General features: G+C 36.4%; 1 protein-coding gene across 1 annotated transcript; it reads left to right on the top strand.

Annotated features, from left to right (window-relative positions):
* The first annotated feature begins 353 nt into the window (after positions 1-353).
* Positions 354-16,394, top strand: CISD1 (CDGSH iron sulfur domain 1). Its single transcript, XM_058543420.1, has 3 exons — positions 354-474; positions 7,428-7,633; positions 15,689-16,394. The coding sequence occupies exons 1-3, from the start codon at positions 450-452 to the stop codon at positions 15,776-15,778; spliced, it is 321 nt and encodes a 106-aa protein (XP_058399403.1). The 5' UTR covers positions 354-449; the 3' UTR covers positions 15,779-16,394.
* The last annotated feature ends 203 nt before the right edge of the window (positions 16,395-16,597 follow it).

The following is a 16,597-nucleotide window of genomic DNA, read 5'->3' as shown; positions in this document are numbered from 1 at the left end:
AGAAAATTCGGGGTAAAAATCTTAGATATCTGATTACGGCAAGTCCCAACACCGGCCCTCTGGCCGGAGAAACCCGCACACCTGGAAGAGACGTAAAATCTGGCCTGGACTCCCTATTTCCAAGGCCCTGCCTCTGTACACTAGGATCCCGCCCCTCAGGATTGCGCAAACTCAGTTGCCCCCTCTCTAGGTCTCTTCCTCCTCCCCCGCTCCTGCGGCTGTCAAAATCCGGACTCAAGAGTTTCCTAAGGCCCGGGAGGCAGCTCCGCGCATGCTCAGCATCAGCTGGGGCGAATAATACACACGTGCTTACGGCCCCTCTTGGCGCCTGCGCCGTAGCAGCCTGGAGTAGGTGCCCTTAGGCCGCCTGTCGCACCTTGACTGCTGCTGTCCGCGCGAGCCTGTTTGTGCTCTGTGTCCTGTGCACACGCCTTGCAAGCGACAGCGCCATGACTCTGACTTCCAGCGTACGAGGTGAAGTGGGGCTTGGGAGCGGGTGGCGCCCTGCGCACCGGTGGCAGCTTCGTCAGCTCCTCTGTGGGCTGTTACTGCTGCCCTGCGCGCCCGCCGGTCCTGTAACCTTGAGATGCAGAAGGGCAAGCGCTCCGCCGGCGTGAGGGCTCCTTGGCCCGGCTGGGGAATGGGGGCGAGGTCAGGGTATGGATTGGTGATATCCTCGGGCATAAGTGGTGTGGGGGCCATGCAAGCATCTACTCAGGTCTGAACCACCTTTCCCGTAACTAGCCAAACCCTAAAACGTGATGATCTCGGTGGTAGCTTTTCTTGTTCTCCCCTGAGATGCCTCTGTGTTCTTAAGTCACAGGGCCTGGAAAAAAGGAAAGGTGGGGGGAAAAAAAGAAAAAACACCTCTTCCCCCTTCTCACGTTTAAATCACCGCGGAGTCAGAACGTCGATTTCCTGCACCCCTGAAGCGATGCATGACTAATCACATCTTAGTTTTGCACATTTATTTTAAAGGGAAGATACCCAATCCGAAATCTTCAGTTTTCCCAGTTTTTTATTATGTCTCTGGCATCTGGCGCTCGGTGGCAGTAGTCCGGAAGAGAGGATTGAAAACCGAGCTCGTTGAGCCTTCAGTTTTCTCAGCCTTGTTTCTTGTGCTAGTACCTAGCGTTTAGAAACATTACTTCACAGAAGGTCCAGTTAAAATTAAGCGACTTGCCAGAAGTCGGTTAACGTGGAGCTTCACATAACAATTCTTGGTGGTGGTATAATTGTTAATATATAACTGTGCACCGACTACGTGATACATGTGATCTCCGCTCAGGTGTAAAACGCCACACCTCAAGGTGTGATTACCTGTAACAGTAGTTAAGTAAGGGTAAAGAGATTGTTTAGAAGTTAGTCTAAAATAGCCCCATCGGTTCATTTAGTAAATATTGAGCATCTAGAGTGTCAGGTTCTGTAAAAGGTCCCTACTAACTTCAGCCCTAATTTTGTAATAGATTCTGTAAATTGGAGAATTCCACTTCTGTTGTCAAAAGTTACCTGGCAGAGTGAGGGTGATAACCCATGACATTTTTAAGTTATGAATGAGGTATATAGGAGGTGATTATTTGCAAAAATTGTTTCAAAGGATACTCATCTTGGGGCTCCTTTAGATAGAAGGAACTTGGTGCATTTAAAATAGGGAGTGATTTTTGTTTGTGTTGTTTTTTAAAAAAGCCCAAACCTTTATTTTCTCAAGAATAAGACTATTGTGTAAAATAAGATGTTCATGTGACTTGAGCCACTGATAATTTCATAGGAAAACACTTTGCACTTGTGTGATATGGGCCAAAAGATTCCAAAATGTATTTTTAAAATGTGGAGTCATTTTGTGTAAATGTGGAGTCATTTTGTGTAAATGGGCACTAGGCTCTCTTTAGGTTATATCCTATTGAAATGTGATATAGGTGAATCCTAGGACTTCTTAACACTATCTGCAGGCTAATCTTGCAATCACAAGTTTGTTGTTTTTTTAATCGAACCATAGGTGAATCCTATGACTTTTTAACACTATCTGCAGGCTAATCTTGCAATCAAGACAAGTTTGTTGTTTTTTTAATCTAACCATAGGGGAATCCAAAGGTGACTTTCCCATTAGTTTGCCATTTTCTAAGGATAGAAAATTGCTTGGAGACGCGGATTATTAGCTTAAACTTGAAGTACTCAACTTTGTTATGAGAAGTAACTACTTTTTTTTTCACCTAAAAGCATAAAAGTTGTTGTGAGGCCTTTGGAGAGAGGCCCAAAGCCTTTGTAAATCTCTTCAACCAGTACCTTCTTCCTCAAATATAGTGGTGTGGCAAGGCAGGTACAGAGAATGTCTTGGGAATCCACCTTATAATGTTTAGCTCTGAAATTGTTCTACTCCCAACTTTTAAACCAAACCTATTAATTCCTATAGATTGAAAATCAATTTAGATCTTATGATTTGGGGGAACATGGCCATCTCTCTTCTCAATTAAATAAGTTAATAGTTTTAAAGGGCTTAGAATGGTATTTGACAATGATAAGCACTATGTAAGTATATGTTAAATAAAAAATAAAAAGGTATGTGTATGCATGCAGAATTCTTGTTTATATTCAGTGGAAAAATAATGGGTGGGTTATAAATAAAATTAATGGGAATCAGGCCAAGACATGAATCTGGGAGAGGCGATGAGGATGAGTGATTGGAACTGAAATCCAAAGATCCCAGTCCCTGAAATGGCTCTTGATACCTGTTTGGTTGATGACATCAAACTTATTTTTTTTTTCCTTATTGAGGTATAATTGACATACCAAACTTATTTTTTATTTGATGCCAAATATTAGTTTATTATAGTTTCTAACATTAAGTGGCTTTCATTACTGCAGAGTCCCCAGTCTCTAATGACTCTTTCTCATACACAATAGATGACCTTTAGGAGGTTTACTGGACATCTCGCTCCTTAATAACCTCCAAAACTCATTGAATGTTCAATGAGAGCATTGAAACTGCTCTCATCCTCAATCCTATCCCCTCTATTTGGAAGGAAGAGATTAACTGAGGCCATTCTCTCTCCGTGTCCTCCAGATGCCATCTTCTCTTGCTGCTTTAAACTCTTGCCTCACTAATGAGTCTTCAGGCCTCTTACTCACAGGGTTTTCTTCTCTTTAGACCAAAGTCACTCATAATTCACCTTGATGTTTAAAAAAAAGCCAGCTAAAGCAAATATTTTAAAAGGCCTTCCTTAACCTGCCGTCCCCTCAAATCACTTTTTTTCATACTTTGCTTTACCCTCAAGTTACAAAATAGATGTTTGTCTATCAACCTTGCACTTGATTATTCACTCTGAACCCTGAACACTACAACGCATGTAACCAAAACTAAATTTCATAAGTTCTTATTCTCTGACTTTTATATCCTTATCTATTTTATTGAAACTAATTCATAATTTTATAGTTTAACCTCAACATATGAAAATATTGTTTGGGTTCAATAAATTCATTGAGTCATTTAAAATAACTTTATTTTTTAATGAGAATATATTCATTTATTGTATAGTTTTAAATTTTTCTATTTAAGCGTTTGGTTCTTGTCTGAGAAGGAATGTGCAGATCATACTGAGAATAAAGGAGGTAGTACCTTTGGTTATCAACAATAAATAATTGGGGTGGTTGGTGGCTATAGATGAAACAAGATTGGCAGTAAATTGATATTTGTTGGAGCTGGATGAGGGTAAATGGAAATTCGTTATACTATTCCTTGTGTTTCTCTGAAATGTTCTATAATAAAAGTTTTATTTTTAATCTCAGGAAGTATTTAAATTCCACGCTTTAATACAATAGATTAAGACCAGGCCAAAGATAAGTCATTTGGTGTAAGAGCAATGTGATGGTAGGATGGACAGATGGAGTTGCAAATTTAAATTAGTAATCTGTTATTTCTTTTTGCTTAACTAACATTGAACACCACCTTTACACCAGGCCTCAAGAGGAGAACCTTACCAAGCACAGCCCACCAATCTGGGGGAGACCTAAGGGAGGAAAGATTTAAACACAGCTCCCCTCCCCCTCTCCTGAGATCAACATTCTGATTCTGTGGCAGTTGATACTAGGCAGGAGAGGACAGTTTGGAGCAGAAAAGGGGCTAAAGGAAAAGAAGTAGGGTGAGATTTGTGTCTAAGTTAAAGGAAAATAATCCCCACCGTAGAGAAAAGCCGAGGAATGGGTTTATAAACAAGGGCTTTGGGAACAAGTTCATGTTTTCTTGATCTCCAAATAATTCTAAAAAAGAGAACCAAGATTGTACAATAGTGGGCCACGGGAAGAGTAAGAAAGGGAGGGATATTTTAGAGATATGTTTTCTGTATTTTGTTCTTTATATTGGCTTATTCATAGTATTTGTGTAGGTAGAAAGTAGGAATACTATACCTTGGGAGATGTCTGTAGAAAAGGGAAGTGAGGATGATCCAGAAGAGGCAGGAATAACGCTCAGGATTTTTCTGGACCCCAGTTCTAAAAGAGGGTCTAAAAGGTGCCAGCTGAAACTTGGGTCTTGGTCAAGTCCTTGTTGCCTCTGAGATTGTGTCTGTTCTTAATAGGCGTATACACAGGGACTAAATGTTACTTGGGTTTTATTGTTTTTTTGTTTGTTTGTTTATTGTCTCGGGTTTTCAATTCTTTCTCTATTCTAATTGTTGCCTCTTGAATCCATCACCATGCTTGTCTATCTCCGTATACTTTCCTTTTCCTTCTTTTCCCTAGACTTGCCAGTGGCATCCACAGCTTTTTGCCAGAAAAGACTGATTCAGGCTGCAGAAATGAAATGATAAAACAGCAACATTTTTCTTATTCTGGGAACTTTTACATCTGTCTCAAATGAGATTAGAAAATTAGAGTTTGGGAAGGGGAATAAAAAGAGATGGGAATTCTTAAGATCTAATCTAGCTCTTTGATTCCAAAAAACTCATTAGAGCAAATACAAAGCCATTTTCCTAGCACACATATGGTACTGTGACAGTTGTATAGGGTCATAAGTGATCATTGTTATGAGGTAGGGTCACAGAGTGCATGTTTTGATTCCCCATGGGGCAGCCACTCTTGGGTAGTATTTAGAGTCAATTCCTGTTTCTTTCATTTGCTGTTGCCTCTTTTCCATGTCAGTTATTTTGTCATTTCTTCCACCATCAAAAACTCCAGGGGAGGTAAAGGTTTGAAAAAATAAGTGTCACTGTATGGATTCTGTTAGTAGTATGAGAAAAGAGAATAGAAGAATGTTTTAATGGCTAAGAAAGATTCTTTTGGTCTGTCATGAATTTCAGGTAGAAATTCCTGTAGGATTCTCTAAAAAGAGAATACGGTGAGACTAATTAATACTAGCAAACTGTAGTTGTTCTTTGGATCTCGGGCCTTTTTGTAATATGTGGGCACCTTTAAAACAAATCTGTTGGAGATGACTTCATAATTCACCTAAAAATTAGGTGTAACTAAGATCAGTAGCATTTAGGGAGTTGTGTTATTTAAGTCTTTCGGGATATTTCCCCCTTTTAAGTTTGTACTAAAGATAACATTCAGCAAACATAATTGAACATATGCTATGCAAAGCAATATTTTAGCCCATTTCATGATAGGTACATTAGCTATTCAGAGTGGCTTTCCATTAGCTAAGAAGTGGATTGCTGTAGCGCCTGACATAGGGAATATTTTCTCAAGGGAGTTCCATGGAAAATAATGCATCAAAAGGGAAGATCATGAATCAAGCTAGAAATCAGAGCAAAGTTCCAGCCCTGCTTGGAATTGCCTTAGGGTAATACCATGAAGCAGCACTAAGGTTCAAGAGAAATCTACACAAAATGTGTAGTTAAAAAACATCCTTCCAATGAGGCCAAAGGTTTGAAGCTGTCAAATGACTTATTGTTTTCTCAGTCATGCAGCACCTGGGAAGGGACATAACGTTACTGTTTGTCTGAGGGTATTATAGCAAGGAGGAATGGAAATGTTGTGGGAAGGAAAACAAACTAAATTACTTTGTAGAGAAAAATATGGTGGTCAAAAATAGAATCGAAGGAACGTGCTGATTAGAAACATTTGATAAAAACTAAATTATTGAATAAGCCAGAAGAGAAGACCAAGATAAAAGGAACTAAGTGTGAGAATGGTTGTTCCTTTCCTTTAGAGTTTTGTAAGAATGAGCTCCAATTTTATGTAAGGCACTATTAGGTACAGTAATTACTCACGTTAGTGCAATAAGAAATTTGATTGAATAGTGTAAATAAGCCATACGGTTAATTCATTGTATGTTTTTATTTGGCCTTGGAATGTGTTTTTGTACTTATCTCTCTAGGGCTTTATTTGATAGTCTGGGAACTTATTTCAAACACTATGAAGATCTGACTCAGGAAGTGCTGGGAAGCAGTCCAGTGTGTTTATCCTGACCCCTGTTCAACTTCTTCCTGCAGTCCACTCCATGCTGGGAATAGACAACTCTCCTCTGAGGCTGAGGCTAACCAGACTATGCAGAACTTTCTTCTCTCCAACATTCCCTGGAACTGGGGTAGTTGTTAAGTGCTTGGGTTCCTAAGGGCTCCTTGAAAAGCTACGTTGAAAAGAATAGATGGCCTGCTAGTCAAGTAAATAATTGAGTAGAAAAATGTCATTAAATTTAAAATGAAGTTTGTAGGGAATTCAGATAATCATCCACTGATAGAAATGGAAATTAAGAATTTGTTAAATGAGGATATAACTGTAATTATATTAACCATGTTTTTATGAAATATGAAATTAGTACATTCTGATTTTTATTTTAATGAGAAAGCACTTTGAAATTTAAAAAAAAAAAGAGTGACTTTGAAGCCCAGAATCCTGCTGGATATATTCCTTTGAATGTTTAATAGTAAGAGTGGTTTTGTTTATTTGTCCTTTTTTGTTTTTTTCTTCAGATACCAATTGTTTTTGTGATAATGTGTTTTAAAATCAGTAAGGATCTACTATTTAAATGAACTCTAATCAGTCATTTTGTTAACATAATCACTTCCTGATTTTTGGGGGGGAGGGTCTTGTTTGTACTCTGAATTTTTTTAAGTATCAGGTTTTTTTTTTTAAGCAATAGATATCTGCTGGCTCACATGTTATTTTAAATCTATTTATGAACACTTTAAAAAGATTATTAAGCCTTGTTTTTCCTTCTCCATCTGTAAAATAATTGCTAAGTTTCCCCCATCTATCTTAATTTAGCTATCATCACTCAATAGAAAATACACAGTTGCCTCAGTAAGGGCTGGGAAACTCTTAACAAGGGACTATTATACCAGTGTGTTCTGACCATTTTGTTAACCTTAAAAACCTTTGACTATTGGGATGCTCAATACTCAAAAACTGGATTTCCTGAACATTCATGTTAGATTCTTAGCGTATGTTTTGGTTTTGATCATTATTCCTGTTTTCCTTCCCTGCTCTAGTTGAATGGATCGCAGCAGTTACCTTTGCTGCTGGGACAGCTGCAATTGGTTATCTAGCTTACAAAAGATTTTATGCTAAAGATCATCGCAACAAATCTATGGTAAACCCGCACATCCAGAAAGACAACCCCAAGGTAGTACATGCTTTTGACATGGAGGATTTGGGAGATAAAGCCGTGTACTGCCGTTGTTGGAGGTCCAAAAAGGTGAGGAAAACAAGTCCTTTATATAGTGCCATCTTTAAAGTAACATTTCTTTTAAAACTATTCTATCAAATTTATATCATCAGATATTAAGATATCCCTTTTTCTTTCCTTTCTTTTTTTAATGGATCCTGTTCTTCTGTGTTTCCGTGTACTCTTCAGGAATATATTTACTAAAATGTATAACCACTATGCAAAGTAAAATTACATCATACCCTCATTGAGTTCAGATGAATGTAACCGTATTCTTGGCCAAAGGAGAGAGAAGAGTCCCTTTATTTACTCTTAGAATTTCCTCCCCAAATGGATCTTAGCCTTCACTGTCCCGGGAAAGGGAGGTTGCAGCCTAAACACAAAGAGAAACAGAAGAGGTCAGTTCTTTTCTTGAGCTTTCAAGTTCCTGGATTCTAGGACAAGTTTTAGAAATTTTAAGAGAAACTTTTGGAAAATTGACCATAAAAATTCCTTATCCAATAAATACATTCACCCTGTATCCTAAGCTTTCTTTAAGCTGCAGCTCCTATAGTTAAATATCTAACATAGGATTTTTGTAAATCTCATTTTCTTTTGTGAGAATTACATTTCATCAAGTTCCATTTGGAAGTGTCATCTGTGATACTTGCAGCTTTTAGGCAGCTTTTAGACAGTGATGACAGCTAGTGATCTAAAGATGGTAATTGCTCTCCCAAGGTCATCTTGAAAAGCTTCATACATTGACTGACTTCAGCATTTCTGGTGTAGTCTGAGAAATATGGTGACAATACTGTATGTACTGCCACTATTAGCATTAAATAAAATGGATTTCACTAAAGATGACACTATAAGGCCGAAGAAAATAGACAATAAAAATGATGTACCTATTTCTGAAAGCACATTATGTCAGGGACCTCTTCCCACAGTGGAAAGCCATTACCACAAATCACACATCACAAATAAGGAAGAAGTCACATACTAGGTACTAGAAAACGTATTCCACTAACCCCCTCCTCTCAATACAATTGATGTTGTATAATCCAGTGATATAGTGCTTAGATTATATCATCATGTCTGAAAACTACTTGATGAACATATGGAATATGAACCCAAAATATAATAGTCTCATTGCAACAAGTTGTACCTTAAGAAGAACACCGTTCATTTGCAGTGTGGGATTGTTCATAAGTACTAGTGGGATTGCTAGAAAATAATCCTCAATAATATTCTATAGATCTGCTAGAAAGTACTCATATGAGCACAAATGAGATTAATGAAGAATCTAGTCTGGTCCTTGCACCCCTCTTCCCCCAGGAACAAGTCCGTATTGAGGAGTGTTGAGTGCCAGTGTGATGTGGAGGAGTGCCTCCAGACGTGGGGGAGTTCCTTGTCAGGGATTTCAGACATAAAGTTATGATACTTATACCAGAGTGCTGGCTTTGGGAATGGAAAAAAATGAACAGATACGTGACACATTTTGAGGGAAGGATCAGCCAAATGCAATGACTGCTTTGTGTGGAAAGTTAAAGTTCACAGAAGTATCTAAAAGGAGTGCCATTAACAGAAATAAGGGATTCAGGGTGAAAAGTTATTTTTCTAGGACAGTGATAAGGAGTTCAGTTTCAAAGAATGAGTTTGAGGTGACATTTGAATGGGAATGTCCAGCAGACCATCTGAAATGTGGGACTAATGCTGAGACATCAGGGTTAGAGATAGAGATCAGCAAAACTGATGAGTCAAGTGTAGGAATGCAGCAGATCCTGGATACAGATAAAAATCAAGGGCTAAGTAGGAAATCTTCGAGAATTTCCTGCATTTTGGAAAGAGGAGTAAGAGCCAAAAAAGGAGATGAAATTGGCCAGAGTTAGAAGAAAACTAAGAACATCATGGCTTCACAATGGAAAAGGGAAAAAGTTTCAAAGATTTCTTTGTGAGCATCAGCTTGTGCAAAGACAACCAGGTGAATAGACTATTAGAGTAAGACTGTTGGATTAAACAATTAGGCAGTTGACCCTTGGTGTCATTTCAGCTGAATGATTAGAATAGAAGCTGTGTCCAAGTGGGTTAAAGTGTGAATTACTAATAAATGGTAGAAGTCTGAGTATATGTCAGAATTTCAGTAAATGTGATAATGAATGAAAAGAAAAAGAAATAACTGCTAGAGTGAACTGTAAAGCTTAGCTTTGAGGTCAGATAAAGGGTGTTTGCTTTGGTTGGGTTTTCCCAGAGGGTAAAGGGTCACTAAAGCAAATATGGACTTTCATGGACCAATCTCAAGTATTTCAGGAAGGATCACAAATGGACACAAGCTAGTGGTTTAAATGTTTATTAGACTTTATAGTTCAACAGAACATTCCAGAATTATTCTTTCATCATACCACTTAGAGTTTCCAGATGGTTAAACTAGGGATTGTCGTTTCCCATAGGTAATAGGATGCCAGACCAGTCATTTTATTTTCAGTGTCTTTTTTTTTTTTTTGGCTTGTGTTTTATGCCATTAGTGGTCCTCTTTGCACCTAGGATTTTTCAGTTCTGAATTTTCACTGAATCTTGGGCTCTTTTTATTCCCACGTGAATCAATTAAGAGTTCATTTTGAATATTATTCAAGTTAATAGATGTTCTTATTCTTTAGACATCTGTGGAAACTCCCCACATTCCTGAGGTTTCTAAGGTTATCATACAGGTGCCAAGTCACACACTTACATGCCAATTCACAGAAGACTTGTGATTAATACCTTTGATTAGATGGCTGTATTGAGTTTATTATATTCAGCAGTTTTTTCCCTCATACAAACCAGTTGTGTTTATAATATAACAAAATTTAAATGGCTTTTTACCTCTCTCAAAAAAAGTTATATGTGGTATAAATTTTAATTCAATCTTATTTCATTCTTAAGGTACAATCACCAGTAACCTATGTTGTGTGTCTAACATTTTGAGCAGTTTTCCCAGACCTAATGAATCAGGTCTCTTAGTAATATGCAGAACCTCGTTACTCCTCTCTTCCCCCCAGGATCTGTATGCCCTCTGCTGTTTCAGAAACTGGCCTATCTCATAGTATTTCACAGAAGGGCTATCAATATGTGAAATGAGAAGGAAAGGAGCCAAAAGAGAGGAAATGACTAAGGCGACTACAGGGAAAGATACTATTTGAGACAGAGGTGTCTTGAAAGAGGGTGGAAGGAAATGAGAGTAAGAGCACAGATGTGAAACTCAGCCTTAAAAATAGTCTTACTTTCGAAACAAGATGAGAGAATGTTGATGTAAGAGGGAAGAGTGTGCTAACGTAGTTTTGCTAGATCCCCATCCACCGCAACCCCCCCCCCGCCCCCACCGCCACCCGCCGCCCCAGGTTGGTTACATCATTTGCTGAGTTGTATGGTGGCCATCTGTGAGACAAGAGTGAGTTTGAGCAAGGACAGCAAAAGAATGCAGACTAAGAAATCAACACAAAATAGAGGAAAGCTTGCAGGTTAACATCAGGAGCGCAAAGAAATTGAAATGAAATGCAGTTGAAACATACTATGTAGCATCATTTCTTGCATTTACAACCTCAGGATCGGAGGGGTTTTTTTGTTTGTTTTGTGGTGGTGGTGGTGGGCTTGTTTTTTGTGGGGTGGGATGTGTGTGTGTGTTACAGAAAATCTCCAACCCATTAATGGTTTGAAAGTGGGTTGCACTGAGTCCATTTCTTTATAGAAACAACATTCTGAATGTTGGTTACATTGCTTGCCCAAGCCACATAAGAACAGTCTTGTAAAATCTTAATTTCTCAACACACATTTTCCTGTTGTATCTACTATCTTATGTTTTATTAAAGTAAGTATGTAAGAATGATATAAAATATCATATTGCTCTATCAGGTAGTCTCAAAGATCTCGTTGCTTTTGTTTTCTTTCTCAACCAAAGCAAGCATGTTTCTCACAGCAGTTTATGATAATGAGCCAAAATGACCCTGGGCAACTTCCTTGGGAAATATAATCCAAACTCTCTTTAAAAATACAAAGTTTGGAGAAGGAAGATAAATTTTTTTTAATTGTTGCAGGTAGAAGAGACAAGCCAAGGAAGAGCATTTATTTATTTCCATCTTGAACCACCGTGATAACAGAAAGATTATAACTTGAGATGTGGGGTCATTAAAAGGAAACAAATCTTGTGTTTTTTTAATGAAGATAACATTGCTAGCTTCCCAAATGAAGAACAGGGATCTCTAGTGGTTTTTTTTCTCCTAAACATTTATTCCAACCTTTTCTCCCCACGATCTCTTCCCTAGTTTTACAAATATTTGGGATTTGTAGTTGTCTAATTGGGTTAACAAACGTAATGGGATATTTTCTGGACATACAGGAAATTCAGCCAATTTAAATCACAAACTTTCTCCAGCATTTGTTAATAAACAAACACTGGCATCTTAGAATAAATTTTAGAATCAACTATGAGCTAATTATTGAACCCCAGAATCATCTCCCAAACTTCATGTGAAGATTAGGTATTCTCATTATATTTATTCATTAAGAATTACTCATTTTAAATTAATGAAAAGACTAAACATTTTTTCAACCAAGGTCAAAATGAGTTATTTCAAGATAGATTAGCAATTTCTGAAGAATACATTGAACATGTTAATGGAATATATTTATTGAAGTTATTTCATGATTCTTAATGAAGTATAAATGAATGAATAGTAATTACTTGGCATTAAAATTCAGATGGTATATTATAACAATATTTATGTTTTTCAGCAAGTGTCTTGTTTTATTTTTTCTCCTTTCTATGCAAGAGAAAGAAAATTGCGGTGGATATATACTTTCAAACATAATCTAAGAATTATAGTAGTTTTTGTCTTAATAAATGTAATGAAAACATGAGAATTTTATTAACCCTCTTTCATTTAAAATTCTGAAATTAGTTAAATAATATAATAATTACTGGGTTTAAGTGATATAGAAAGTAAGTGCTATTAAAAGATATCTGTTAGTCTGAACAAAATGATTTTTAATACCTGGTTTACATTTTGTGTGTGTGTGTGTGTGTGTGTGTGTGTGTATGAGGAAGATCAGCCCTGAGCTAACATCTGTCACCAATCCTCCTCTTTTAGCTGAGGAAGACTGGCCCTGGGCTAACATCCGTGCCCATCTTGCTCCACTTTATATGGGACGCCGCCACAGCATGGCTTGACAAGCGGTGCATGGGTGCACGCCCAGGATACGAACCCTGGGCCACCGCAGCAGAGCACACGCACTTAACTGCTATGCCACTGGGCTGGCCCCTGGTTTACATTTTAAAGGCATAAAAGCTTTATACACTTTAAAAGCATGAAAGTTTATTAACAAATAGCCAGGATTTACTACTCACTACTTCTTAAAGAAATATTTATTTTTTACTTGTTTACTTTTAAGAACTTGGTGAAATAGGCAAATTTCAGTTTTTAGGCAGAACAAGATTATTATAAAAAATATATTCTCATTTTAGATGTATGACTTTCTTAATCTTTTATAAGATTTGCTTTGTATATTTCTCTATAGATTTCTCTCTTGTTCTTGATTCTATATATGGAGCATAATAATTAGAGAAAATATATTAGTTTTCTAGTATTTTCAACATGAGATTAAAAAAGATATAAAAGTTAAACATGCTATATAAAAGTTAAACATGCTATTACAGTAAGTTATTTGAGTAAGCTTTTTAATTTACAGATATATGATTTTTCAGAAATATATTTTATAACCTGTGTGCATAAAACCACAGTGACGTGTTTTGTGTGTGCTATTTGTAAAAATGGAGTCTTTTACAATGTAAACTTTTATTCTCACTGTTAAAATCATCTGTTTGTTTATTAAACATACGTCACTTTGAAATGCTGTTCTTTGCTGTGAGGTACATTTTAGTTTGATTTTTTTATGGCCTCTTTCCTCATTCATGCCAAGAAAAAACTAAAAGCTTGGGTTCATGTTTTGCTGCAAAGACTTCTTTTTAATATGAATCTACTGTGTAACACATCTCATTGACCTAAAAAAAAGAAATAATGTAAGCTTTATATATATGACATTTATATTACCATCTGCTCCAAGATAGAATTTATACCTAGAAATTTAAGATATGCTGGTACCTTAAGTTTTTCTGTAATTTTTAACTAATTTACTGCCTCTCAGAATTATATACAGATAGTAAAATTAAAATTGAATTTCTTTAACATCAACCAAATATTATTTTAATCTTCAAATAAACACTTTTAACATCAGAGTTTAAGATTATATGCCGTCATCACCTAGTTTCAGGTATCTAAAATTATATTCCCTTCACTGTAATGAGGCAGTTTTACTCTTTAGGCCAAGACTCCTGTTACTTTACTCTTCCAAGTAGAACTCCTTCAATGCAACAGTGTACCTTGTATTAAACAATGATGAAATTCTAGATTCTAGAGTGTAAGTACATTCCAGATATCAAGAATAAAACAAAGATGCTAGCTATCATCGTTTAACATGAAATAAAAATAAAAGGTATAAATATAGAAGGAAAGAAAATAATTTACTGATAATTGGACCTTCTAAGTGTAAAATCCTGAGGAGACACTTAAAATGTTGAATTCTTTATCATTTAGCAGTAGGAAGGATATACTTGCAAAAACAGCAAGAGTAGTCAGGTATGAAAATGTACGTAGTTGCAATAACCATAAAACATAAAAAGCAGAAATAATCTCACCATAATATGCATGAGACCTAAGGATGAAAACTACAAGAGTAGTAAAATAGGACTTGGCAAAATATTCTCAAGTTTATCTGGAAGAATGAATAGGTAGAGTTCAATAAAGTTAAGTAAAGAATAAATAGGAAAGGTTTAATAAAAGAATAATGTGAATGAAAACTAGCCCTACCAAATATTGAAGCATATTTTAAACACAGTCATTATTCCAGTAGGCTGATAAATATGATAATATAGAACCTTTAAATAGGTATTTTTATATGTAGAATTTATTTTGATAAAATTATGAATAAAGGTATAACAATTTGGGAAGCAACTGCCTCTAATAATAATGAAGCAACAGGATCTTAGAACAGCATTTTGCAAAGTGTGCTGTATAGAACACCATGATAATGGATATCAAAGTTAAGTGTCTATAGTGCAGTCAGCTTGAGACATTTTGGGTTAAAATTGTAGTTTTTTATAGCAGGACCTCTTTAAAATAATAATGTATGTTGTGAATCAGGAAAGCTATATATGTTTTTGTTTGTTTGTTTGTGAGGAAGGTCAGCCCTGAGCTAACATCCATGCCCATCTTCCTCTACTTTATGTGGGGTGCCACTTCAGCATGGCCTGACAAGCGGTGCATTGGTGCGCGCCCAGGATCCGAACCTGGGCTGCCAGCAGCAGAGCGCATGCACTTAACCGCTATGCCATGGGGCCGGCCCCATATATGTTTTCTAAATACAGAATGAAATCAAATTGGAACATCTTGTAGGACTTAACTTCTTTGGAGCACTTTGGGAAATACTGTTACAAATTTAGTTTTGTCTCTTTCCTACCCAATGGACACCAAAATATCAGTTATTTCTAAAATGTAAAGTCATGAAAAGGAATGGAAATTTATCACATCTCCAGGAGAAAGAAGTCTCCATGGTGGATGTTAAAAAGGGAAATATTAGCATATTTGTATAAAAGTGGAGAAATTAAGGATGTGAACAAATAAGCAAAAGAAAAGATTGGAGGAAAAATTGCTACAAAGATGATCAACAAAGGGATAATGTACAAACTGGTTTTAAACGAATGAACTTGGGCTCTTATAAATAGACAATGGACATAGCTCACTAGAAAAGAAATGTAACTAGTACATAAACATGGAAAGGGTTTTTAACATCCATAATCAAATGTCACAAATGGAAATGCATTTAATGATCTGTGTATTGTACACAAGTCGATTTCTTCCTCCTACTTAGTATGTATACTTTACATGTGCTCTTTAAGAAAACCTATATAAGGTAGCCAAGAAAAATCTTTTTATTGAGTTCTCATGTTATATATGTGAATTAATTATGTAATACTGGTTTTGCAATTACACATTTCACATTCTCTCTTTCTCTTCCTAGTTCCCATTCTGTGATGGATCTCACACAAAACACAACGAAGAGACTGGAGACAACGTGGGACCTCTGATCATTAAGAAAAAAGACACTTAAATGGACAGTTTTGATGCTGCAAACCAACTTGTCATGGTGTTACCTGATTGTTTAATTAGAATGATTACCACTTCTGTCTGATTCACCTCCCCTGGGTTCTTGATGTGATATATTGCAATCTTCAGCTTTCATATTCATGGCATCTGCCTTACTTGTTGAACCATCGTGGTGCACATTTGTTTAAACAAAAAGAAAGGAAAAAGTAAAAACCAACCTCATAGCCCATGGGTTATTTTGGTGTTGTAAGGATCCGTTTCTTTACATTTAAAATAATGACATTAGAACATAGTTGTGCGTTGACGTTAACATATTAAATTATTGTCAAAATCATATATATGCAGATTGTACTTGTAAGTTTCAAAGAAAAATTATCTTCTTTTAATACTACTTAGTTAACCTAGAAAGTAAATTGAATGTGATTAAGCTACATTAATCTCTTAACACAATCTAGGAAAAACCTCTTAAGATCTTGATTTTCTTCTTGACCCTGATCATGGCTCTGAGAAAATACGGCTTCTATGTTCTCAGAGTTTTCAATCAAAATGAACTTTGAATGTTATTCTGCTTAATTATAAGTGGGCCAGGTCAATAATAAAGGGGTGGTAACTTCTTTGTATTTCTCTTCATGGATATTTAATTGATCCATTAAAGGAACCAACAGTGGAAATTTAGATCAAAGTGATATTAGATTTCAAGTAGTTACGAAGGAATGTTCCAGAATTTTAGCCCATGAAGTAGCAAGCACTCAAACTAGGGACACTGAAGGAATTGGAGCACATAGTCAAGTCTCTTAAACATAAAGCCACACATCCATGACAG

The sequence above is a fragment of the Diceros bicornis genome, chromosome 6, assembly GCF_020826845.1.
Source record: "Diceros bicornis minor isolate mBicDic1 chromosome 6, mDicBic1.mat.cur, whole genome shotgun sequence".
NCBI classification, from domain to species: domain Eukaryota; kingdom Metazoa; phylum Chordata; class Mammalia; order Perissodactyla; family Rhinocerotidae; genus Diceros; species Diceros bicornis.
The sequence above is the reverse complement of the archived record's forward strand: the minus strand, read 5'-3'. Positions and strand labels throughout refer to the sequence as shown.